General features: G+C 40.7%; 1 protein-coding gene across 1 annotated transcript in view; it reads left to right on the forward strand.

The window, feature by feature from the left end:
* Positions 1-27,757, forward strand: part of TAF3 (TATA-box binding protein associated factor 3) — a 113,918-nt gene that overhangs the window by 73,318 nt on the left and 12,843 nt on the right. The window contains exons 3-4 of the mRNA XM_066182686.1: positions 13,235-15,051; positions 19,917-19,999. Of these exons, the coding sequence (XP_066038783.1) occupies positions 13,235-15,051; positions 19,917-19,999 (1,900 nt within the window). The remainder of the gene's footprint in view (positions 1-13,234; positions 15,052-19,916; positions 20,000-27,757) is intronic.

Consider the following 27,757-nt stretch of genomic DNA (forward strand, 5'->3'; position numbering starts at 1 on the left):
CCAGCTTGTGCGGAAACTTGATCAAAATAGATCCTTAACTCCTGGTTAAGCCTAATTAGGATACAGAGTTCAATACAAAGCCACTTCTCATTTTCCTTTGCAATCAGCACATCATTTTTGTTTTGTTAAAGGACACAAGTTGCATCCCTTAGATAAACAGCTTGGGAAAGCTCTGCAAAACAATTAGTGCATCTTTCACATGGTCTAAACTTGATTGAATAATTACTCAAATAATGGTCAGTAATGGAATACATAGGGTTATCTCCTGGCTAATCCTCAGGTAATGGAGTTGGTGTATCTCTGATTTTTCTCTTAGCTGTTCCCAGTGAACAGGAGACTGAGACAAAAGTGATTATGGGAAGTGGAGGGAGTCACTGGAGGCCAGCAAGGAAAAGGAGGCCTTATCTTAAGCAATTAATCAAGAAAACTCCTATTGTGGGACAATTATTCAAAGCTAATTCTAAAATAGCTTTAGAGCCTGAGGTCCTGAAGGTTTTTTAGTGTGGGTTTTTTTTTTCTGTTTTGTTTTTGTTTTGTTTTAAGAATTTTGCCAAGGTCATTGGGAGCACAGGGGCAGGCCTTGCATCCAAATAAAGGCTGCAGCATAAAGAGGGAGTTGAATCTAAATTGCAGCATCACACAATGTGGGCCTTGAGGTCCTTGTCAGAGCTCTGAGTTTTTATTTTTAAAAATGGGTTGGAATGTTTCTAAATAGAGACAATATTCTAAAGCTTGCTTGACACTTCCACAAAAGTCATAGAATCAGAGAATGATCTGGGTTGGGAGAGACCCTGACGCTCATCTTGTGCCACTCCCCTGCCATGGGCAGGGACATCTTCCACTATCTCAGGTTGCTCCAAGCCTCATCCAGCCTGGCTTGGACACTTCCAGGGGTGGGGCATCAACCTCTCTGGGCAACCTGTGTCAGAGCCACCCCACACTCACAGTAAACACTTTCTACCCACTATCCAATCCAGACCTACTCTCTGTCAGTTTGAAGCCTTACCCCCTTGTTCTATCACTACATACTCTTGTAAAAGGGTTTCGGCTCTTACTGTGTGTCCTTAGCAAGTGACACCACGAGAAGTGTATCGCAATCATTTCATATCCATGCCCAACTCTACTTTTGCAGGACTCTGGTATCTCTGAATCTCTTTTTTTTCTTTTTTTTTTTTTTCTTTTCCCCCTCTCTGATGTTTTTCACTGCTTTTTGCTTAGCTTAATTGTCCTACAAAGTCTTGCAGCAACCTTAGAAGCGCAGGATTGTTTCGTGGCTGTGGCCTTGTAGAATCCCAATCCAGTTGTCTCCCCAAAAAGCTCTGGTACAGTGGGAGCATCTAACTGACTCCTATGCTGTGTTTTCAGCCCCTGAGCTCCCTTGAAAGTGAGATTTATTTGAAGACGTTGCCATGATCCATGAGCTCCTACGGAAAGAAGCAATAGATTTTAGCAGCCGTCCCTGAAAAATTACAAGGTCGCCAGAAAAAAAAAAAAAAGAAAGGGAAAAAAAAAAAAAAAAAAAAAAAAAAAAAAAAAAGCAGAGGTTTTAAATTGGATGTGGTTTAAATTTTCCTACGGCCTCCTGAATCGGGCTCCTTGCCGGAGTGGGAAGCTGCGCACAGAATTACTGCTCAGCGCCGTCACCCCGCGCTCCGGGAGCACTTTGTTCCCGGCGGTGCTGACAGCAGCATTTTGAACCCTCGGTGGCGTCGGGCCGCCCGATCCGGTTTCAAATGGCCCTGGAGTGTCGCCGGGAAAGTGCTGCTGGGTAGGTGATCACGCTGCCCTGATTAGTTTTCTCTCTGCCTATGGGCACCTTTTGCAGGGCAGGGTTACGGGGATAGAGCCTGGACACACATGTGCTCCCGTACGGAATAAAGCAGAGAGGCTGCAAGACAAAGAGAGTCACTAATTGGATTTGTAGCTGTAAGAAAAAAACCCACTTTAAGTAAACATTTTCCTCTCTTTAAGTCTCCATGGCTTCTTTCGTGAAGACCGCCTGAAAGTATCTGTTTCGGGGGTGAACCCTTGGCAGCAAATTTAATTTTGAGGCTTGTCAAGCTTTATTAAAATCTTATCATCAGTGATTTCCTTCTCTGCTAGATCAAGAAGATTGTGTTTGTTATGGGATTCGTATTGTGGTTCAGAATTCATCCCAGCAAAGGAAGGGGGTGGTTCAGAGATGTACCAGGACACACCAGTGCCAGTTCAGAGCACTGAAGTCCTGGGGTAAGTGTGGTCAGCACATCTTCCTGAAGGCTTTGGATGCTGTTTAGACAGAGTTGGAAGCTGTAAGTGCAGTTGTGTTTCTGAGTTAGCAACTGTGAATACAAACTCATTGCTCTGCATGGCAAAGGCACTCATGATTGCTGCTTGTATCATTAAAGAAATGGGTTCCCAACATCTGAAATATTCCCAACCCCTTCCCAACAGCTGGAATATTTGACAAACACTTCTGGATATGGTGTGTATACATTTATTAAGGGAGAGGGTGAATGTGTGTCTTTTTTAAACTCTTATGTAATTCTGTTTACATTAGAGTTTTCCAGTCAATTGCTTTTTATTTATTTATTTTTAATTAAATTTCTGTGACTTCTCTTAATTTGTGCCAGTATGGATCAATACCACAGATCAGATTTTCAGCTAACAGGATTGATAGATCTTTTCCAATTTATTCTAGAGCAAAGAGCTTGGTTAGCTTTTTTAATACCTCTCAATTCATCTATTGCAAATAAACTTCTCCCTATCCTAGTCTTTCTTTTTTTTTAGAAAATATTTTTGAATTGTTTAGAAAATACTGAATTTCCCTTTCTTACCCAATGAAGACAAAAAAGATGGATGGAAGAGTCTCTTAAATACGTGTGTTCTGTTTGTTTTTCTTATAGTGCCAGAAGTAACCAAAGCACTTTGGAAAACACAGATACGGTTCTTGCCCTGAGCAGCTTATCACTGGGATTCAAACATGCCCTTGCAATTGCAAGTGATGCACAAGAGGAGGAGGAGAGGAAAGGCAATTAATGGCCAAATGAGTTGTTGAACTAAAAAGTTATTTGAAGGTGATTTAAACACTCAGCATTTTTTACCACAGCAAAATTGCATCCTTGTCCTGCATAGCTAGAGTGATGATGGTCTTTAGGCTGAGTTGAGCCAAGACTTCCTTCTGGGAATGCATTTTTGCAGAAGCTCCCTCATGTGAATAAGAATATAAGAGATTAAGACCCAAAATAGCCCAGGTCCACTTTTGAGGGAGTAAAGTGAGTCAAAGGCAGACACAGGTAATTGTAGCTGATCACAGACATTGTCTGCCGGAGGAATTCTGTCTCCATGTGGATTTTGTGCCCCACCTGGCAGTGTCTGTGTTTATCCTGTGAACTCGGAGATGAGCTCATCATTTAATAGGAGACCACTGTCTTCAAGCTGCCATTTCTTCTGTGCCAGACATCTTCCCTGTGCTGATCAGAACTGCCACAATCTCCCCTCCTATCTCCTCTACGTTTGCCACAAAACCAGTAACGAGTTGGGTCACTCTGGGCTGAAGGACACCCTAGCTATTTTTAGCAGCAATATAAATACAAATATGCTTGTTAGTACAATCCAAAATAGCCCATCATGTCATAGTGGCTGCCTCTTACTTGCTGTCCGTGGGACTCCTGAGGACAGGAAATGTGACTCTTCAATTCTAACACCTGGGTCTTCAGCCACGTTTCTGCTCTCACAGGTGCATTACACAAAAAACTCCAAACTTTTTGGGATTTAATTTTGAACTTCTGGGGAGAAAGAGTGGGATCTGAAGTAATATAGTGAAAGAAATATGTGATGACTATGGGACTGTTACATCTTCCTGTTTCTGGAGTTCTTTAGCTCAGTTGCAAAATAAGACATCAGATAATCACAGTATTTTCTCACTGCCGAATCCAAGTACTCAAATGTACATGCAGGTTGCAAATCCATGAAAGACTAAAATTCTGCAATGCCAGGTAAAAAATTATTAATATGGAAGAAGTACAGGTACCCCAGTGCAATAAATACCTAGTCTGTTCCTTTGCCAGGAGGTACAAATAGTTGCTTCCTAAAATATTTGTAAAAGCCTAGGGATTTTCAACCAAGGATTTTATTGAAGGTAGAACAGTATATTTTCTTATACAAGTCCATAGTATAGAAAAGGAAAAGCACTGTAAAAATCCTTCCAGATGTTTATATAGGTTCAGTGTTTTTGTTTTTATTAAGATTTGTGATACTTGAAAAACTGGTTTGGAAAGCTCAGCCAGGGAGATTAGATACAGAGGTGCAAAGTGAAAAGACGGATGGTCTGCTTTCCTTTTCTCAAGAAAAATACATATAAACCCCTCATATTATATTTGAGAATTATTGGATGCAGATAATACGATGTGGATTTTGAGTCTTTAGATGGTAAATTTGATCTTTACAAGAGGAGTGGTGCTGAATCTCACTTGTAACAGAAGTTCTCATCCAGGAATACTCCTGGGAAGATTATTGAAATACTACAGGTACTGACATCGGCTACAAAGATCTACTTGTGCATATTTCTTTAAAGGGGGGGAAAAAACACCTTAATGCGCAGTATTACCATTGCTAGTCCCTATTATACTATTGTAATCATAGCTGAAGCAAGAACGGTGATTAACGATGGCAATTTATTGTATCTGACGAGGGGAGAAAATAGGAGATGTTGTCGTTATCATAAATCATATCATAAATAACCAAAGAGAAGCACTCAGAAAGCTTGTGTGGTGTCAGCAGCAAGCCCTTTCAGGCACGTTAGCCCAGGATGTAGCCATAGAAACCCCAAAGTCATATTGTTATCTTAGTCTTGCTGCAGTTATGTGATACAACAGTATTAACATATAGATTAGGCCATTTATAATACTAGGTGTCATTTCAGGTTGGCTTGCTTATATAGCATTTTAGTTTTTTTATTGTGCCGAATGTTAGGGAAACGCTGCATTTTTACAGGTCAGTATAAAGCCATTTATAATGTATTGGCTTCACACCTCTGTCAGTCTTGCTAATGTACTCTGTTATTGATTGGTTGTACTCTGTGAATTGTCATTGCCTAATTACCTTGTCTCTGCTAATAATTTTATTTTTTAGAAGTCAAAATGTTCCTTTGAAGAGAAAACCTCTGTGTCTGCACACATACTTTGGGACAAGTTCTCGGTTCTGTTAAGAATCATACACCTCAGAGGGAGTAAAAAGTTAAATAAAAAGCATGGAGACAAAGCCAAAATTTTTGTAGAGGTTTTCTGTCTCTGGCTCTATGTTTTGATCTAACTGCAGTGGTTTTCACATTACACTCTGCAGAGTTCAGGGGAGAGACTCAATCCCAAGTAATTCAGAGCAACACCAAAGTGACTGAGCCAAGGCTGCCCTGCTGACAGGGAGCTGGCTGGATCTCACACATTTCTCATTCCATCACTTCCTAAAGATGCTTCTGGGGTTGTTTCTACTCTCCAGACCCATTAGCCTAGCACTGCTGTGTGTTCATGTATTTGTGCATGAGCTACAAAAAATGTTGAGCCACTGCTTAAAAGTCAAAGCAAAAATAAAGTCTCCCTTGTTGTATTTAGACAGAAACATGTTTTTGCTTGCTGTAGCAGCACAAATTCTGGACTAATATTTTGTCCGGTCAGAAAGAGATTGTGGGTGTAGCAGATAACAATCTGCCAACTCTGTTTTTCTGTCTTCAGCAGGGAACTGGCTGTGTCATTTTAAGAATCCTGTGTAATTTGGCTTCATAAAATTCCATATTTTTAAAAAATATTAGAATGAGGCCAGCCGCTGTTAACTACTAACAAGCGTTACTCTCATTACATCTGGTATCCTAAAGCAGCAATGGAAGCTAAAATCTCACATTATATGCTAAGCCAAGATCTGATGCCCTGAGTGATGCTCCTCACAACTTTCCTCTTTTTTCCCACTCCCTTACGCTTGTGTAATCCTGAGGTGGATTTTTTACTTTGCCAGCTGGGCATAAAAATACTTGATCTTTGTTTTTTTTCTTCCACCCTCTGATACATTTCCATTTGAGTTATCCCATTAGGTCCCTTCTAGCCCAAACTAGCAGATAATCTTCCTTATTTTAGCCTTGATTAGTTCCTCATTCTCCTTCACAAATGCTTGAACTAGGACAAAAGAAAGGATGGGATAATTTCCATTTAAATGTAGAACTACGGGTTTAGGAGTTACGGTCTGTTTCTGGCACACTATCGATGCTCTCTTCTCTTACTGGTGCTCAGTAGTTCATCTCTCATGATTTCATACCAAATGGAGAGGATGGAGAGGAAGGAGAGGTAACTGAATCGATCTGGAAACTTTTGAGTCCAGAACCAGGTTATTGCTATCATCCTTCTCTCCAGATGGTTGGATGTCATTAGGGATGGAGGGGGGTTTTGTTGACCTCTTGTAGCTTCTTGGACAGGTTAATAAGGGCTTCTGGAGGGGCTGACAAATGTAGACTCCAAGTCTCAGTCCTGCTAAACACCTCGAAGTTCAGTGCTGGCTGATAGTAAGGACTGAAGGCACCACCCAGGCATTTGGGGCAACATTTTCCAGTGTGATTAACAAGTTCAGGTGTTTAACTTCAAGCACCTTTCACATCTTCCTGTGTTTTAGTTATTTATGCAAAATCACTTGCCATACCAGAAAGTTGGTTTTTTTTTTTCTTTTTTTTTTTTTTCTTTCTTTCTTTTTGTTTTTAATGTATTGGTGGTTTTTGCATTTGATGACATACTGAGAAGGCACTGCAATGAATTTGCTGACAATGTTAGTGGAAAAATATGAAGCACATGAAATATGAGCTCCTTGGTGGTGCTCTCTTCCCATAGAAAGTATCAGCTGGAAAATGTCAGAGTTTGGTAATTGTTTGGTTGATCTTTATAAAGTAAAGGTGAAATCTGTTGGTTTTTTTGTCTGTTTGGTAAACAGGTCACATCAGTGATCAGTTGTGTTCATACAGCAGAGAAATTATATATACAATTTATATATATATATTCATATATATAATATATATATATTTTATATATATATATATATATATATATATATATATATATATAGCATTTACACAAGTATCTATATAAAATCCAGTATTCTAAGCCCCACATGTGTCACAGGTATCTCAGTGTGTTCATTTTGCATTAAGGTATCAGGATATTGGCCTGTAGGATATCAGGATTGAATTTTGTCCCTCTTCCATTAATTTCCTTTATGGACTACAAGCACACTTTCTGTTTGTTTTGGGAAAAGGCCATTGTTATTACAAGTTAAAGAGATAAAACATATCATGGCACAAGAAAAAGACTTCAATTTTAACCAAAATCAAAAGCTCCTGCTTATTAGGATATGATAGGGATGTAAGCTCTTGACTTAATGACTTAAAATTTCCAAAAACTTATCTTTGGCTTCATCTCATGCTTTAACTAGACAATAGAAAAATTATTCTGGAAGTCTCTAGGAATTTTTTTTTTCTATTTTTTTTTCTTACTGAAATGTTTCATATGTTGGGTGGGAACAATCCCTTCCTTCCTTGCATTTGAGTGGCTGAGCTGGCTGTGTAGAAAACCATCAGCCTTGATATCCCTGTGGTCCTAAGGAGGATATGCTTGGAAACAAAGATGGATTGACGATTTCAGTGCAGGTACTGCCAGATCACTTCTTTTCCCAAATCCTAATTTTCCTTAAAAACCCTGATGCTTCCAACTCCCATTCTCAGGTACTTGGTATCCTGCAGTACAAAGGGGCGGAGAGGCTTATCTGAACAGAACTATGTGTGAAAGAATTTTGTGATCTACTGACAGATCTTTTTTGGTCATTTTGCATTCTCTTAGAAAAGAAAATGTTCGAGTTCTGTTTAAAAAGAAAAGGATTATGGAAGAAATTTAATAGTTGAAAATAGGCATGTATGAGTTGCATGGAAACATCTGCTTTTTGAGAATTGTATCCTTAATGGGTTTACTCTGATAGCTGATCCTGTTTATCTGCCATACTGCAGTTAATATCAAATGCCAAATGCCTAAACCTTACATTATTAAAATAACAAGAGTTGGCTTCCACAGGAACTGTTACCTCCCAGAGCTTTGTGCAATTAATACATTCGTTGTAGCATTGGAGGTAAGAGCTGCTGTTACTAAAATCAAGTTACTCTTTCTTCAGCAAGTGATGTCCAGCTTTAGGCCAGCATGTCTGACTCTGCTTCATCTTGTACATAAGAAATATTCGTTTATTCTTAAATCTCCGTGTCCTACCCAGATGGTTTTATCCTGTCACCACCGTGTGACAGAGTGAAATGTTAATCCAGTTTTCAGAAGAGAGACTGGAACTTTACTTAAATTAAATGCCAGCCAACAGACAGGGTAAGTTTTTGGCAAGGTCAGGAGCTGAGCACAGGTTTTGTCTGTCCCAGTCTGTGCCATGTTCTCTAGGACACCCATCTAGCTGTCAATGGTTATGTTTTCTCACTGAAGCTACCAAGTAAAAAGCCTGGTGATAACCAAGATGATGACAATTTTAATTTTATAGTTATATATGATAGGTTTTCTTGCTTGAAGGATGCCCATACATTTCTACTCAATCAGATGAGTTTTCCATCTATTTTTCCTGCCTTCACTTTTATCTGACCTGTTGTGCTGCCTTCTCTGACAAGGCAGCCAGGTGAGTGTGATAATGTGGTACAGGTGATTGCACTTCTTTTTCTGCAAAAAGGCAGAATTTCTGTTCCTTTGTACCCTTGTGTCAGTTTCAGGGACAAATAGTTCCTCTGTTTTTGTAAACCTGGAAATTCATTACTGAAGTGTTGAGTATTGCTGTCCTGAAACTGAGCTGTGGCTAAATTAAGAAGTTATATATTCAATATATAACTTTGGTCTGGGGTCTCTGCTGTGCTACAGGAACATGATGTACCAAGAAATAGAGTTTGGGCTTCTTTAGTGGTTTTTCCTTAAAAATGGTGCAGAAGTTTCAGTTTCTTGCCTGAGCTGTTCAGCTTAAGAAATTTTCCAGCATTTAAAGTGATGACAGATCCCCATGGTTTGCATTTGGGATTCTGTCCAGAAATCCTGAAGTGCTGTGTATTTATCAAGTTCAGCTTTTACAGCACCTCTGTGAGATGGAATTATCATCATTTGTCAGATGGGAGGGCAGCAGGATATGGAGTGACCTGCCCCAATTCACCCTGCAGACCTGTGTCAACGGAGGAGTGGATTCCTTCCTCCCCTAGCTTCAAAATCATCCTTTCATGAAAGTGAATTTGCCTTCTGACATAGACACAGGTGGTGTTTTTACCTCTTGTATCATTTAGGTTGGAAAAGGCCTCTGAGATCATCAAGTCCATTAACCCAACACTGCCAAGTCACCTCTAAATACCGTGTCCCCAAGTGACACATCCACATGTTTTTTGAACAGTTCCAAGGACGGTGATTCCACCACTTCCCTGGCACAGCCTAATATTCTCAAGTAAGAAATGCTGCCTTTCTAACCAAGTTTCTTTCTCATAGGCAGCATGCTGACAGCTCTCAGCTTGTTTTATTTCCGTGATGGACAAATTCAGTCCTGCAATGTCTGAACTCATCCCTCCTGTAACCCAGGCTCTGCACAGGAGGCCCACTGACATAATAAACAATTGCTCTCTATAGCTTTGGTAATGTGAGCATTAATATTGATCCAGCACTGACTTCTCTAACAACCAAAAAAAAAAAAAAAAAAAATGTATCTGTTATCTTGAGAAACCTCCCAAACAGCTCCAGTCTCCTTTCATTACAGGGGAGAGTTATGAGGGCAGATGGCTGAGGTGATATCCATTTGACCTATAGATGCTAACTCGGGCTGGATCATTAATAAGGTGGCCAGAGATAGGGAGAAATGGCAGTAAAGAGACTTAAAAAGCAATCCCATGCACAAAGGATGGCATGTCCAGAAGTGCTGGGTGGCAAATGAGATGGACAGAGGTGAGGAAGTGGCCACGTTGTTGTAAATGCTCATCACCAAGTCAGGCAGCAAACACTTAAAAGCTGGTGTTTTTCCATATTTAGTTCCTGCTCTGGTGTGAATCCTTTGGGAGGAAAGAGAGACGTAGGTCTTGAACTCAAGATAGAAATTTCACTTTCTCTAATTAACTACCCCCCCCCCACTGCAAAAAAAAGAAAAAAAAAAGAAAAAAAAAAGTGCTTCATTGTTTTCTGCCGCAGCTGTGGTGGCTCAGGTTTGAAAGCCGCTGCCTGGCAGAAAACCAGTCCTTGCTAAGGATCAGACTGTGGCCTTGTTCCAAGAGAAATTTGGATTTCATTTGACCACGATAGGATTCCAGATTGTCATCTGAGCATGTCTGAAAAGTGGTGAATGTGTGTCAGTAGTTAAGTGCTCATGAACTTCCTTAGTCCCTGGATTGTTCAGGACTGACCCAGGCAATTTTTTCCAGATGTTTTGGGGAATCCAAGTCCATATAAAAGGGATGGTAATGCTTCTGCTTCCTTACTAAGTTGTCTTTGTGGCTTGCAGGAATGTGCATGAAAGCTGGAGCCAAGACACCCCGATTTCTTGTCTCACCTCTACAAACTGCACTTTAACCTTTCTGCCCTTCCCTGGCACCTCCACACAAGATCACAGAAACTTTTTGGGCCCGCTGCAAACTTTACTTGGCCTTACTAAAAAAAAAATAAGCATTGGTCTTTTTTTGTTGTACAGAACTCCGGTCCCTGTTCTCCAAAGCTCCTCTGAAATTGTTTTTTTGCCTTTGATCCAGCAGCTGCTGGTATTCTGCAATCCTGAGTAGGTAAAACATGAGAAGCACCTTGGGATGGGAAGGAGTTACAAAAATATGAAATATTGCAGTGCCCTTCTGTGAGATGCAGTGTAAGAGAGGGGCTGTTTAAATGGACAATGGGCAGAAATCTTTAGCAAGTAAACATTCTGATTTTTCTAGTAAGTGTAAATTTTTTTACTGTTGCAGTAGTTTATTTTCCACTTTATTGACTTTATCCCCGTGTTTCTTGTATTAAGATGGTTAATGTTCCTATCTCTAAAGTGTGTATCATCAAACCCTATCTTTCCTAATATTTTGATTTGGCTACACTTTTCATTTGTGGCTGAGGCAGAAGATTTCCCTAAATCCCAATTTTAAAGTATGATGTTGTTTTAAATTTCATCGCCTACTTTTGAACGGAAACAAACCCTCAGTGCTGAAGTAGGTGGAATGGGGCTGGGAGGGAATTGCTCAGTAGCAACCAGTGCTGTGTGACATCTGATGAATTCTGATTCCTCATCCCCAAAACCCTCTGAGCGGGCGAAGGCAGCTGATTTCTGCAGCAGCTTAAACAGAGATTGAAATTACTTCCGTGATGCGGAAGCAGATTTTTTTTCCCCCATAGCAGGTGCAGGCTCAGTCCACAGTGATTTCTCAGTTATACTCTAACTTTACAGTTTAAAAAATTTAATGTCAGTGCCCAGCCAGGCAAAACCTAACTCCCTAACATTTCTGTTTTTCACGGAAGGCTAAGACTTTATCCTCAGGCAAAGTCTCCTCTCTGGGCTGGCTGCTGTAAATCCTCTGGGCCCTGGCAAAAGCCAGACTTGCTAGCTCATTTTACTTAATTTGTGATGCTGGCAAGATTTGTGCTGCAGCCCAGGGCTCTTGACTCAACTCCCCTAAATCAGAGCATTGACACATTACAGTAGAGAAACAACCAGCCCAGAAAACCTGAAAATAAACTCCTTGAAAAGAGATATTTTAGAAAGATGCTCTCTTGCTGAGTTTTAAATAGTGTTCAGTAGAATGTTTCAAGTTTCTTGGTGCTTTCTTCATTAAAGCCACCTGCTCATTAAGAAGTTGGGGTTTAGCCTCTATCCTCATAAATGGTTTTTACTGTGTATTTCATGTGAGAATCTTGGGACACTGGATATCTTTCCTCCGAAACCCAGCTAGACAAAATGTCTTGAGTTTTTGCAGGTGGGTAAACAGAAACTTGGGGTAAAGTGAAATGAGATTGTCTGTGTAGGAATGTTAACCAGCAGAGGTGTAATGATGTAATTACTGCAAATACAAATGTGTCAGGTTAATGCCTATGTAGACATTCATATTCAGGACTAAGAATCCTTTTTCCTGTTCAGATAATTCCATTTTGAAAGTGAGGAAGTGTATCCAAGAGGATAAAGTGCTTGGCTGTGGTTGTGGAGATCAGAGGTTCTCTTTTTAAATCTACTGTGGATTTGTTGGGAGATCTCAAGTCAATTTTCTCCTTTCTCTGCACCATAGTGTCACATGTGGGTCTGAAGAGGGTGTTGTATGCAGGGAAAAAACCCTAATTGTTATTAAACAAAAAATCAGAGCAACCACACAGTTGGTATCCACACTGGTTTGGAATAGTTGGTGTCTGATGTCTACGCTGTGTAGATTTCAGGTTTATCTTGTTTTCAAAAGCTGCCCACTTGCTCTGGAGTGTGTTAGCTGGCTTCCTCCTTCATTTTGGTTTCACTGCTGCAGGAGGCCAGCATATGCACTCTAGGATTGTCCCACGATGCAAACAAAACAACAGTAAGGGAGATGATGGGGAAATGCATTTCAAAGGCATGTTCCTGATCCCAGCCAACACACACACACGATGCTGGGGCGTTCCCATACAGTCATAACAGATAATGTCCACCTGCAACAGCTCTTAAGATGGTATCAGAGACAGAATCTGGCAGGTTGAATGGGGCTTAGTCCTCTGCTTTAACCTTCAGACTATGCTGCTTCAGGAAGAATAAACTAGGTTTAGGAAGATGTTTTCCTAGTAGTCAATTTGCAGTCAAAATTGTGTGATATATAGGCAAGTTAGCACAGTTCTGGTTAATTTTACTTTGCCGCTTTCCTTTGATGCTGTGTTACAGCAAGAAATGCTTCAACCACTTTCCCTTCATTTAAAAATGAATGAAGTTTTTAGGGTGGTTTTGGGTAGAACTGACACTTTGGGCCTGCTCTGCAAGCTCTGCCATTGGTGAGCTCTACCCTCCTCTCCTTTGCTCATGGGTTCAGTGTTACACTGCAGGGAGGGCATCTGCCAGTTCCAGCAGTGGCTGATGTGAGACAGGAGGTGCCACACGTTCCTTCCAAGCAGACCAGTAAGAAGCCCTTAGGTGGCCAGTTGTCTCTTCTGGGCTGAACTGCACATGAATATTTGCTCTGGTGCTTGTTTCTGTAAAACACGTTTCAGTTATCCTAATGCTTTTCTAAATGTCGTTACAGAGGAGGAAGAGGAGCAGGTTCCTACCGATGGAGGTACATCTGCAGAGGCCATGCAGGTCCCACTGGAAGAAGAAGGAGATATGGAAGAGGATGAGGCAATTAATGATGAGAACTACCTGAGCAAGAGACCGTTAGAAAGTCCTGATGCTGAGGAGTTCCCACCTGTGAAAAGGCCGAAACTGTCTGTTTCCAAAGGGGACGCCTTGGATGGAACTGTGGAACCACGTGAGCCTCTTAGCTCAATAAATACACAAAAAGTCCCACCAATGCTTTCTCCAGTTCACGTTCAGGACAACACAGACTTAGCCCCCCCTTCTCCAGAACCACCTATGTTGGCTCCCATTGCAAAATCCCAAGTGCCGACCCCCAAAACTGTAGAGGCAAAGCCGTTTGTACCCAAAACAAAGTCCAAAACAAGTTCTCCAGGACAAAAGACAAAATCACCGAAAACTACACCGTCGCCAGTCGTAGCCGGGAGTCCCATTCGTTCACCAAAAACTGGATCCAAAGAAAAGAAGTCACCAGGTCGCGCCAAGAGCCCAAAAAGTCCCAAAAGTCCAAAGGTTCCTGTGCACATTCCGCAACCACCTGTGAAGCCTGAAACACCGAGTAGACCCCCTCTGGCTGCATTGAGTGAGAAGATAGGAAAGGAAAATATTCAAGTGAAACAGGGACAGACACCACCTGAGCCTGCCCCCAAGCCAAATATGGACAACCAGGTGAAGAAAGTCCCAGTCATGGACAAGACCATTGATGATTCAATCGATGCTGTGATCGCTCGTGCGTGTGCAGAACGAGAACCGGATCCCTTCGAGTTTTCCTCTGGGTCTGAATCAGAAGGGGAAATTTTTACCAGTCCTAAAAGACTTTCTATTTCAGAGTCTACAACTCCTAAACCTTCTGTTCCTGCCAATAATGCAAATAAGGCAGGAGCAACTCCAGTACCTGCCTCAGGTGGGACTTCAAGTTCAGACATTTCATGGACAATGGATGACTCAATTGATGAGGTCATTCGGAAGGCAAACATGGGGACACCTTCTAATCCACCTACCAACTTCACTTATTTCTCCTCTCCTTCTGCTTCACCTCCAACTCCGGAGCCCCTTCTCAAAATCTATGAGGAGAAAACCAAGTTGGCTTCATCGACAGAAGTGAAAAAGAAATTGAAAAAAGAGCTGAAAACTAAAATGAAAAAGAAAGAAAAACAAAAAGAAAAAGATAAGGAGAAGAACAAGGAGAAAAATAAGGAGAAGGAAAAGAACAAGGAGAAAGATAAAGACAAAGAAGGAAACAAGGAAGCCAAGTTTCAGTGGAAGGAACTACTCAAAGAGGATGATCCTGATCCGTATAAATTCAAACTAAAGGACTTGGAGGATGCTGACACAAAAGTAAAGTTGAAAGATGGCAATACCAAAAAAGAGAGAGAAAAACATAAAGATAAAAAGAAAGAGAAAGAGAAAGGCAAAAAGGACAAGGATAAAAAAGACAAAGAGAAACTCAAAGATAAGGGTAAGGAAGATAAGATAAAGGTGCCATCAGCACCTCTTGTGTTACCTCCCAAAGAAATGTCTATGCCTTTGTTCAGCACGCCATCTGCCATGAGGCTTCCCAGCATGTTACCTTCCCTGTCTCCCATGCTACCTGAAAAACTATTTGAGGACAAAGAGAAACCTAAAGAGAAGAAGAAGGACAAAAAAGAGAAGAAGAAAAAGAAAGAAAGGGAGAAGGACAAAGAAAAGGAAAAGAAGGAGAAGGAAAAGGAGAGGAAAGAAAGAGAAAAGAAAGAAAAAGAAAAGGAGAAACACAAACATGAAAAGGTAAGCTGGTTGGATGAGTTGAGATGGCAGACTTGCTTGAAGAATCCAAATGAATTCCTGTGTTTGCTGCTGAGCATTGTCCAAGATCTTTGAGGAGAAGTGTGGTTACAGGTTTGGTGTTTCTTAATAGTAACAGCTCCAAGGAAGGTGTCCACCAAGAGCTTCAGAGATTGTCCCACCTCTTTGGAAAACAAAACAGTGGAATTCTAGTTGTGTCAATTTGAAATCTGAGACTGTCCTGGCTTTTCTCAACTCATTTTTCACTTGGAAAAGCTGAGGCTCAGACTCAACAACAGCACACACAGCAAAGGGATGCAGTGTTGTGATGCAGAAAGTTTGTTCTGTAGGTTTCCACTGGAAGGGCAGCAACCCTGTACCTTTCATATAAACTTTAAATTTTGTTTCTAAAAGTCTGCTGTTTCAAAGTTTGTAGAAGCCTGGAAATTCCCAGGTGGACAGAAATAAGAAGCAGACTGCTTTCAAATAAATTTTATCTCTCATGCTCAAAAGAGTTGCTGAGTCTTCTCTTAGCAAATCTGCCCCCTTGTTGCTCTAATTTGTTTGAAGTAAGAAAATTATTTTCAAATTATGGTCTAAATGTTCAAATGTCACGTTTTGTTTCAAGTCTTGTGCTTGAGAGACAGAAGGGGAGAGCTAATTTTCAAGGGGTTTGAGCTCCTTCCATTCCTGTAACTCTTACTGATTTACATCAGCTAAAGATAATTTCTTCTTTCCAATATCACCTAATCTTGAGAATGTATTTAATATTTAAGAAATGAAACCAGCGTATTTGCATGTTATCAGATTTGAAATCCCATTAGAAGCAGCTCCCCTAATTCAGGATTTGCTCTAATTTTTTTGTCACTTCACCTTATAATACGCATTAAATTGTTACTATTGAAAAGAAAGAAGAAAAGAAAGAGATTGTCTTCCTATGTGATAACCTTGGATACAGGAGTTCCTAAATCTCTATCCTTAGCCTTAGGAAGCACTGTGTGAGTTCCAGTTTTACCAAGATGCTCTTTACATCCTGCTTTGAATGTAATACTCAGGTTGTACAAGCTCAGATTTGGGACATTCCTGCCACTCTTATGTTACCTGCTGGACTTGCAACAAAGTGCTGATTTCAAAACTTGATATGATTTTTAAGTTTACCAATGTTTTTCCATGCAGACTCTGGGTGATGTGAAGAGGTAATCAACAGGGTGGTGGCCCAGTTGTCCGTGATAATTTCATGTCTGGTTTTAGACTGCAGCATCACTTTCACAGATTCCCCATTTTATCTGTTTGCCCCTTGTGCCTGAGCTGTTTTGGCAGTATTTAATTGAGAATTTCTGCTGAGATTCCTTTTTTAAGTTAAATATGGGTATATGTAAAATAGAGGCAATGAGTTGCTTGTTTTCCATGCATTCAGTTTTGCATTTCTTCTGCAGTTGTCTGTATCAAGTTTGCTTGACAGTGATAAACAGACACATAAACAGATACAAACTGGTAAAGCTTCAGTATAGACTCACCATATATGTATATATATTTATTAGGAAAAGGAGTTCGACACTAATAAAAACTTGAACAAATTAAATTGACAAAGCTGCCCATTACCTTGGCAAAAAGTCCCTGTCAAAAGATAAACTTTAAAGCTAGAATGCATGAAAGAGTCCCCAGATAGAATTAAAATTTAAACTGATTCTTGAGAGATAAGCTTTTTTTAAATCCACCTCTTTGCTGCAAGTCAGGATTTTAAAAATAAATTTCCCCTTTAAATCTCTTGAGCGATTTTCATTTTTTGCAAGGCCGCACTGCTGGTGTCCTGGAAAAATGGAGAGTTAGAGCTTTATCAGTTGGTGCCCTGAGGTATGTGGCAAAGAAGCTAAATCCTTGAAGATTAGCAAAAAAAATGCAGCACATGGCAATAAGGGGCTTATATGACTACTAGTATTAGTTCAGGTGAAAGAAGTATTGCTTATACATAAAACTGGACAAATCCACTGACAATGTATTTTTAGTTAGCTACAAAGGAGTCTTATATTGCTGGACTTTACCTCTTTGGTGATTTGGGAAGCTTAGTAATCCACTGTAAATGCTCTTCTGCTGGCCCCAATTCCCAGTATTACTCCAGAATGCTGCTCTTTCGTTTTAACCCCTAAAAGTACATGTTTCCTTAATTTAGCTTTTAGATCACACAATGACTTATTTAGCCAGCAGTTGTGCTGCAAGAGCAAATGATCAAGTTACAGTTTGGATGTTTAATCTGCCACGGCGCGTCCGCCTCGGAGGTGTAAGCACAACCTGGGAGATGAGTTCGTGGGCTGGCTGCAGTTTCAGCTCCTGATGGCCAGGAGAAAATATCAGAGTCCCATTTCTAATATTGCTGTAGTTAAACAAAAGACTGACTCAGCTGTAATGCTCCCATTTTTGAGCCGTGTAGTTATTACCTAAGTGCGCATCCCATCCTGTCTGAGTGACTGAGGCTTTTTTTTTTTTTTCCAAGTTTTCCCTGGAATTTTCCCCCAGGCTGCTGAAAGGTACAGAGCAGCAAACAGAAAACTGCATAAATGGCAAGAAACAGAAGCTGAAGGCTTCATACTGGGAGTATTTGGTGGTGCCACTAAGGAGGAGAAGCGTTGTCTCTGGGCTTGTCTGCAGCTTCATGCCCCGCAGTGGTGTTGGGTGCTGCCCTGAGAGCCAGAAAAGAGATCTGGGGCACTGCCTTGTGAGCTCCACCAAATGAAAAGCAAACACTTGTAGCAGTTACACCCCACTTGTACTCCAGAGATTACCAGGCGTGCTGTAGGAGTGACTGAGCAGCTCAGGGAGCAGCTGCTGACCCAGTTTCAGCTAACCTTAATAAGCTGAGCTGGAAACTAAAGTAGTTGAGGAACTGCTTCATGAGAAATGAAACCATCCTTGCATCAAGGCAGGGCTTGCCAGAGCTGCCCTGAAGTAAGCTCCCCTTGCTCCTGTATCAAAGTCCTGGCATCAGTGTAGAGGAAGACCAAGCTCTGCAGGATGTAACTGTGAATGCTCCTTAGTTTTCTCCCTGGTCTAATGATGTAAACCCTACACACAAACCCACATTGTAGAAAGATGCTTCCTCTCCTCTTCTATCAAAGAATAAGATTTAGCATTGTGGTGGAGCCCTGTTTTCCTCTCCCAACAGACTGTGATGTTGATATCTGAACATAAAGAAGTGGTTTATGTGCTTTTCTTCTCCCCTATGAGCCCACACCCCCATTGTTTAGAATAGTACCAAGGACCTTTATAAATGATGTGGGCATCTCTCTGTGCTGTGTACTGGAAGCTGCAGCAGCAGTGCCTGTCCTAAGATGTTTTGTACTCAAAACAGGCACTAAAGAAGGAGAAACCTGCAGGAAAAGAGGGAAGATAGCCTGTGCAAAGCCACAGTCCTGAGCCTCCAGGACCCAGGGTTCAGTTTCGATCTCTAAGCAGTGGGTGATGTTACAGGCTGGGAAAAGACTCACCTATGGAAGATAGCAGAGAAATTGTTGCAGGCATTAGAAGCTTCAGAGGAAAAAAGCTCTTGCAACAGTCCAGGGGAATGATGTAACAAAAAATGGTTCTATATAAACAAAGAGTGGAGAGAGGCCTGTGAAATCAGCTAATCCATATCCATGGAGAGCTGTATTGCAAAGCACAGTTCACTGTGTCAGAGCAGGAACATCACTCGTGCTGCTCTCCTCTCTCTGGCCTAGACATCTCCTAGAGAGCAGCTCCAATTCTTTTGCCAAAACACGTGACACGAGATTTTGTTTTTACCTTTCTCAAAATAAGTCCCACTTGAGCCCTCCCACTCTGGCCTGCTCTCTTCCACTCTGCTTTCTGTACTTTGCATTGATTATTTGCCCTCCCTTTTTCTGTGAAAGCTTTATGAAACTGGAGATTTCATCAGATTTCCATTTAGTGTATGCATATTAGTTTTGTCTCTTAAGTTCCTCGAGCAGATTCAGCCAAGTGGTTGTTTTATTAAATATGGTGACACACATGCTCAAAATGAGATCAGTCTCCATCTCTCTTTATACAGGTATATCTCCCTCTCTATATATAATGTATATACACTTGTCATATTTGGATGTAAGTTGAGTAATGAATGTCTGGAGAATCGTTACAGTGTCATCTGTAGCATCTGTGGTCATTCTGTACAGGTTTTGCAAGCCAGTAGCTCAATGGGAGTTGGTAATTTTGGCATATACTGGTTCCATAAGTTCAAGGACATATTCAAGTGGTCTAAACTCCACCAGATACCGAGATTGGAATCCCAGGCCACTTGAAAAATAGTAATTAAAAACCTCAGCCTAATTGCAGTAAAATGCAGTGGCTGTTATGCCTGTGTGGATAAGAACTTTCATAAAGTATTCAGTGTTGGTGAATTCAGCTTGGAGTTTATTTGCTTCCGTGGTGTATATATATGTGATGAACCTGGGAAATAATTGAATTTAAATCTAAGAAAAAAGTGCAAACACCAGTGGGTGCCTGACAGGTTTGAGTACTAAGATCAAAGCATTTCTGTCATTGTTTAGAAACAAACTGGGAAGTTTTGTGTCTCTAGAAAAGCACTTAATCAGGAAGATTTGCTAACAAATTGTATCAGGAGGTACAAATGCAGAAAAATTTCAAGTTGATTTTTAGCTTAGGTTTTTTATTTGTGAATTGCCACGGCTGAGACTCCCCAGAGACTGAGACCCACCCACGCCATGGGATGAAGTGTGAGAGAACTGTTATTAGTCTGTCGTAGTTTTGTCTCATTAAGTTGATATCCTCTGGTTAACTCCATCAGTGCTTTCATGTAATTAATATATTTTGGGAGTCTGCTTGCAGTCCTTGATTGATGATTGTGTTCCCCTGTACAGATAAAGGTGGAACCAGTTGTTCCAGCTCCATCACCGGTTATTCCTCGGCTGACTTTAAGAGTGGGCGCAGGCCAAGACAAGATGTAAGTACCAATAAATCCATCTGTGAGGTGTGTGCTCAGCACAGTCCATCCTCTGGCACTTGTGGGAGCTCTTCAGTGCGAAAAGCTTAAAAATTACATTTATTCAGCAAAGTGTGTTCTCCAAGTGAGACCCAGCACCTTCCATCCATCCTACTGTGTGTTCCATTCCATGTCTTTCTAGGGCATGGATTACAGGAGTCCATCCAGGCTGGTGTGATGCCTCCAGTGACACTTAGTGAGGTTTCTGTAATGGATGCTTGTTCTGAGTGTAACCTACAGCTAAGTTTCACAACACTCCCCAGCTAACAGTTGTTTTGTGCTTTAAAACATAACAGTTGGGATTCCTTTATACACTTCTGTTTTATTGTAACTGTTGATGATTATTCATGAGTGTACCTAACGCATTTCAAGTGCTGCTTCATTAGCTCCCTAATTATTGGGTGCTGTTGTACAAATAATAGTTACTTTGTACTGGATGAGCATAAATAGGGTGATCCCTATCCTAGGATCATCCAGCATAAACAGGAGGCTTGAGAGGCTGGGGAAACCATGTGTCACCAGGCTTCTTAGGCTGGTCCTGTGTTGTATGTGAAGGATTTCTTTTAATCAGGTTTTTCGTGTTGATTTCATGGCACAAAGCACACTTTCATGTCCAATGGTAAACATGAGCACCACACAGATCTTTCATTTCCATTCCTCACATTAGATACTGCCAATGCAGTTGTTTCTCTTATAGAGCCATTGTGAACTAAACCCCCTAATCACTGATTTTTCTGCTCTGGAAGTTAAATGGGATTTTTGTGATTATTTTCTTTTTCTCTGCTGTCCTACTTCTCCCCAGTATGTACCAGTGGCTTTTACTGTTTTGAAGCTGCTAAGGGACTTCAGTCATTCCTTGGTTTCTATGGGGCACCCACACCCCAATTATTAACCATTTTTGCTTTCTTCCTTTCACAGTATTTGAGTGTGATCTAAAATTTCTGTGCCTCAGGTTGCTGTCCAAAGTTCCAGATTTCTCAGAATACTTGTCTGTCCTGCTGAGCATGATTTGAATGTGCATAGCTGGACATGCTGTCCCTTGAAAGCCCACAAATCCATTTTCTTCCGGGAGGAGCCATGGATACTTTTAAATTCTGCTTTGTCAAGGACTGTATAGAGTGTTTATATGGGGGAAATTAAATCATATTTTCAAGGCAAAACTTCTGAATTAACGTTCTGAAGCCATATTTTAGCACCAGTTATCTTCCAACCTTATCTCACTGCAGTGTTTCTCATATCCACACATGTTTTGAAAGGGGACTTCAGACTCCATCTGTTTGCTACAAATAATATGGGTGCATCATTGTCATCCCTGCCAGCCCTTAGTGGGTCTAAGATACTGACATCTTGTTTCATGGGCTTTTGGGAAACTCACTTTTTATTCCAGATTCATTTTTGCATCTTTAGTAGCACCTTGGCTCCCATCTGAGGACCTCATAACAGGTAGAAAGAAAAGCCTTTTGATGTGTTTTAATGAGGGAAAGTTAAACTTAGTTGGTAATGAGGTTCTAAATATCTGGCAATCATCATATAAAAGTGTTGTTTTTCAATTACCCTGTCTCTGGAGTTTATTGGCATGGGATTGTTTGAGGATACCATGAATCTCCATGGAAAGGTGCAAGGGAAATTTTTAGGGATTCCTAGAATTTGATACAAGTAGAAACTAGATGGAGAAATTGGTTATTTCAGTTTCTCTGTTAGAAGAGATTTTTGGAGGCTTTTGGAATTACTGAAGTACCGGTTCAGTTGGAAGTGAATTTCTTTGGGAGAACTTCATATAGAACATCTTTAATAGAAGCACTTGCAGATCTTCACGAGGCCACAGGACTTTCAGGTGTCTGAAGCAATAGTGTCAGATTGATGGTGCATGGAATGGAGGTTCACATCACCCCATAAACTCAGCACAACCCCAGCACAAGTTTCCGGAGTAACACAGCAGTGGTGGACAAAATGCCTTTGCAGTGCAGTGAGCAACTGGGGCCCTTCAGCCTGGAGAAGTCAAGGATGTGGAGAGACCTTAGAGCCCCTTCCAGTGCCTAAGGGGCTCCAAAAAAGCTGCAGAGGGACTTTCTACAAGGGCATGGAGTGGCAGGATGGGGGGTAATGGCTTCAAACTGACAGAGGGCAGGGTTAAATGGGATATGAGGAAGAAATTCTTCCCTGTGAGGGTGGTGAGGCCCTGGTACAGCTTGCCCAGAGAAGCTGTGGCTGCCCCTGGATCCCTGGAAGTGTCCAAGGCCAGGCTGGATAGGGCTTGGAGCAACCTGGTCTAGTGGAAAGTGTCCCTGCCCGTGGCAGTGGGTTGGAACTGGACGATCTTTAAGGTCCCTTCCAACCCAAATCATTCTATGATTTTATAATTTTATTTCTTGACTCCTCTGCTTGGACTGGTGTACAAAGCGGTGATGGCAGCAGCAGGAAAGTCTTTTTTCTTGTGTTTGTGAATAAAAGTACATATTTCTCCCAGATTCAAAGTAATGCTTGCAGTCAGGCTTGTCTGGAGTGCAAATGTTCTTACAACATGCATCAGCTCAAAAGAAGTGGCTATTAACAACATTGGGTTAATAGACATGAAAATGTATTATTGCTGAAGGATGGACAATCCAGTATTGGAAAAACTGTCCTACTTAAGAGTTTTTTTGCAAGTGTTTTAACTGCACAGTAAAACAAGAAGAAAGTAGATTATTATCAAAGCATTTCCATCTTAGTTGTAAACAATTACAGCAATACTTGCATGGATGCCACATTAGAAGAAATTTACTGGATTCCATTCTAATGCAATTAGAGCTAATTTTGTTCTTTAAATGAATAAAAGGTCAGCTAGTAAATCTAGTTTATCTCAAGTCCAGGCTTCAATAAATTGTTTTATTTAATTTGTTGTAAAAGATCTTATCCTTAATGGGCCTGGCTCTTATTGGTTTGCCTGGGTTCTGAAATATTTATGACCACCTTTTTAGATATGATTTGAATGATATTTTGGAAGGGTTTTCCACTTTTTTTTTTTTCCATTCCAGTGTTATCAATGTAGATTGCTAACTGAGTTAGTATAGGAAGGAACTAGAGATGCTATCTTTTTTCAAAACAAAACAAGCAAAACAAAAACGCAGACTTTTAAATTTTAAATGAACTGCAAATGATGAGTAGAGTTTAATACTTTTATTCAGTTACGTCATGGCTTCTTTTTGTCTTGTTATTTTTCCTATGCACTATCATTTTTCATGCACAAGTTTTTTTAAAATCACATCTATTGATAAGGTGTTGACATTCTAGCTACTACTACAGCTGACATAAACTTCAGCAAAAGTACATGCTGTGATGTTTGATACTTCTGATAAATTTATCCTACATTTAAATACAGCTTTTAAGAAAAACCACATGGCTGCTGACACTAATGCCAGACCACAAAGCACAGTACTACTCACTGGATGCTGTTTCAGTGTTTCTGTGCCCTGGAAGCAGGATATATGTTTTTTGTGAAATCAGGTCTCCAGATTTACCTTAAAATTTCAGACTTTTGCTCCAGACTCATATCATAACTCTGCCATCAGCGGGGAACCTGGAAGGCAGACAGGAAGAAGGGGAAAGACGGGCATTTTAACAATGTTTAACTGCTAAACCTGACCTGCTGCTCTAATGAAATTGCCCCTTGTCTTGTATATTTTTTAAATGAGTAGGTACGTGACTTTCTCCAAAAACAAATCATATACATGCTCAGATATGTATTTGTGTGTGCCTGTAAAAATGTATATTGTAACCTGTGGATTGTAAGATAAAATCCTCAAAGGACTAAGGCATGAAAAAAATTTTGTTACCCAGATACTAAATTTGCCCCACTAAAAACCTTTATTACTTGATAGGATATTATCAGTCCAAGGCCAGCTTATTTTTGTGTGGAGGCTCATGCAGCTGCATGATACCCCCATGACAAAAGCCATGAGCAGAACCTGCTGACATCCTGTGTAGAGGATCTCAAAACTGAGGGTCAAGATAGAGAAATCATCCTGTGATCATAGATGTGATCTCTCTGTGTAACATCAGTGACCCAGAAGAATATTTTTGGGACTAGGAGGACAGGAGAACCTAGTTTATTGCACCAAGTTTCTTGATTATCCATCTAAGAACTTCTACAACCCCCACAGGGAAGAATTTTTTTCCCAATATCCGATCTAACCCTGCCCTCTTTCAGCTCCATTTGCTCAAGAATTTGCTATTTCAAGTGCAAAACAAAATTGAAGTAAATCAGTTCTTCACTCACACTTTTTGAAATCCCACAGAACTATATAATCTCACCTGTAGCATGCAGAGTGCCACCAAGTGTGTGTTCACCAAAAAAATAGATGCCTTAAGGAAGGATCTTCTATCTACAACAAGCTTAATTTACAAAAGAGTTGAGTTGCAAACTCTCCAGAGATTGAATTTTCGTGGGAAAACTGTACACACACCTACACAATCAGGCCTTAAAAGGTCATGGCACCAAGGGAGGAGACAAGAAGAAGAAGGTTTTAACAAATACATCCATGGTCTTCTTATTGACCTGGCTGAAGAAAGAAATTAGGCAAGGACTGTGCTGGTGCTCCCCAAAGCTCACTGGGGGTCTGAGTTGCTGCTGTAGCATGCACGTGGCCTTTTAAAACTGTTCAAACTCTATGTGAGTTGTGGAAAAAAAGCTGGATATCCAAAACTTTAGTGCTAGTTGGAGTTAAACTAGAATCCTGCCCTATGCAGTTTCCACGAATGCACCTGATTGTTACAGAATCATCTTTGGTGTATATCCAGGAGCTTCAGTTTTTAATGGGGTTGTTCTCATACAGATAAATCAGAGGGTGTGAAGAAACTTTTGAACTTTGGGTGCCATTTAGTGGAGCGCTAGTCAGACTTTGATAATTTACATTATTGTCTCCATAGTGTTTGCCCACAAAAACTGAATAATGGGGTTCATTAAGCTCCCTGTACAGGCATATCCAAATTGTTTGCCTCCAGCCTTGGCTCCCTACGTGTGGCTGGGGAGGGAAGGATTGGCTTTTTATTGACTTGTCAAGCCTTAGGTTTGCATTACCAGCCAAGTAGCTCATGACCCATTCCATTTATTGCGCTGTTTTGTGGTGGGGAAACAGGTAAAGGAATCCTGCTGGAAGCCCCTCCTTCTGCACGTTTCCATGAATAAGGGCAGTGTTTGGAGCAGTTAAGGCACCGTGACCAAACCCTTGGACAGACTGAGTGGCAGCAGCATGGGGCTATTGTGGGACACAGCTGTGGGTGGTGTTGGTTACCCTACGTTGCATTTTCAAGGGAAAGCTCCAGAGGAGAATTCATTGAGGAATTAAAGAGGAGGAGAAAAAAAAAAAAAAAAAAGTCATACTTCAGGGAGAAAAATGGAGAAGGGCTAACCACTGTTTGGGAAAATTAAACAATGGAGAGCAAGCAGTAAAAGTCTGTGTTTATTGCTGTGCTAATGGGCGTCCCAATTATTTTAGCAGGGAAAGGCCATGTTAACTGTGCGTTGACAGAACTGCTGCTCTGGGTGTCGATCCAACTTCTGCTGTAAAAGAGCATGTAATGGTGAAATCATTTTTGATATGATCAATAGACCACCTAAGTGAGGAGGCAGAGTAATGAAAAATGATCTTGCTCCTCTCCAAGGTGTGCTGAAGGAATCCCAGTGATCTTTATAGCTTTCATCAATCTTTGTGAGTGTATTTACTGACATACCCACATTTCTCTTTCTGTGGTCTTCTAAATTATAAGAGCTGGAGGACTGATTTTTGGTGCCTTTTTAAATGCTGAATGTATTTTAATGAAGATACTGTCTCAGCTATGATTCATATCCCTTTCCCAATTGTTCTATTTTAGTGTAACATATTGGCCCAAATCCTGCTGTAAAATCCCCATGTGTGGTCCTGTATCCATCCAAAAGGCTCTTTCACTTTGGTGGAGGTTCCCCAGCCTCTCCCTTGCTGCAGGATTGCAGCTTTTACATTAAAAAAAAAAAAAAAAAAAAGAATACCATATCCCTTTTACCAAACCAAGTAAAGGACCATTTTTGTTTAGATTTCTCGAGGTGATTTAGCACAGCTTTTTCTTCCTTGAGCATGAATTAAATTTACAATTTCAGGTGTAGTCCTTAGGTTTTTTCTTTATTTTTTTAATTACTGAAGCTACCCCAACTAATTATTTATCCTGTTTATGGCAGGTAGTAGTCTGTGGCAAATTATTTTCATTTTGCTGCTGGCCACGTTGGGTGATGTGTCCAAAAGTGAATCCATAAAAAGGCTTGACTCATTAGAAAACAAAACAACTTTACTCCGAGATTCTTTGATTTTGCTGATTATTGCTCAAGAGTAAAACAAAAAAAAATTGTATACTGTATACCACAATTGAAAAAAAATACTTCAGGCAGGTTTAAACACATGAGGGAATTGGTTGTGTAAATGACCATGAGCAGCTGCTCTTATGAAGCACAACAGAAACTGATCAAATATGTGTGAAAGATTAGAAAGGTGGATGGGTATTTGTTTCAAAAATAAACTTTCCATAGTGGATGACTGCAAGAGAAAGGTACTGATTTGTTCTTGTCTTTGACAGAGGTGCTTCTTTTTATTCACTCTTTTATTGAGGTTTTTAAACAAAAGTGAGGAAACTCCATAGAGCCAAGGATTTGTAGAATGGTTCCTGGGAGCTGGATGTGGACAAGAAGACCATAAGGAAATAGCCACAAAAGAGCAGATGGTCCTGCCTGAATTTAGTGAAGTTGTCCTGTTAGCAATTGACCTTTAGCTGTACAGAGTCTCCAAGTCCAGGACCCTCTGCCTTACTTGTTTCTTTCAAAAACAAGCTGAAAATTACAGCTTTAGAGATTTTCTAAACCCATACTGACACTACTTTCTCGTGCTTTATACAATTCATGTCCTATACCAGTTCCCACAAAAAAGGGTGGATATAGGACTGGTTTATGGGCAAGCTCCTAGATCATGCATCCCATAACATTTCCCAAAACAAACTACAATAAAAGGCAGGGAACATAGAAGAAAAAGTTTGCAAAGAGCTCGTTGACATAAACATGTTCTGCCATGTTCTGGTTTTGCTCTTGAGAACTCAGCAGAAGGGGTTGGTGCCAGGTGGTTTTAACATTGAAGGTGTTTGTTACTGATGATAAGAGCAGAAAAAAGATGAAAGATACCAAGACGCCACGCTACCAGCTCAGTTTTGTTTTGTCAGACTGGCAGTGAACCATCCTGAGGTGTAAGTCAGAATGGTGAGAAAATGGGAGGGAGATTCAGGAGTCATCGACAGCAAGGTGCTTGTGGTTGTTGGGAGAAATACTCAGAGTGTAACAGATATAGAGGGTGAAGGCCGAGGGCAGAACTCTGTTTCATTTAAAGGAATGGGAAAATAAACAGTAGAAAACCTGTAATTCAATTTCAACAGTGCACATGTCCATAAAGCAAAGGAGTTAGCTGGAAATGTCATCTGGACTGTTTGTGGGGCTTTACTGTAATGTTAGAGTAGTAGAATCATAGAATAATTTAGGTTGTAAAAGACGTCTTAGATCATCAAGTCCAAGCATTAACCCAGCACTGCAAAGTCCATCACTAAACTGTGTGCATAAGTGACACATCTACCTGACTTTTAAATCCCTCCAGGGATGGGTGATTCTACCACTGCCATGGGCAGCTTGTTCCAGTGCTTCACAACCCTTTCTCATGAAATCATTTTCCCTAA

The sequence above is a fragment of the Chamaea fasciata genome, unplaced genomic scaffold (assembly GCF_029207755.1).
Source record: "Chamaea fasciata isolate MVZ Bird 193981 ecotype frontalis unplaced genomic scaffold, bChaFas1.0.hap1 SCAF_5, whole genome shotgun sequence".
Classification (NCBI taxonomy): domain Eukaryota; kingdom Metazoa; phylum Chordata; class Aves; order Passeriformes; family Sylviidae; genus Chamaea; species Chamaea fasciata.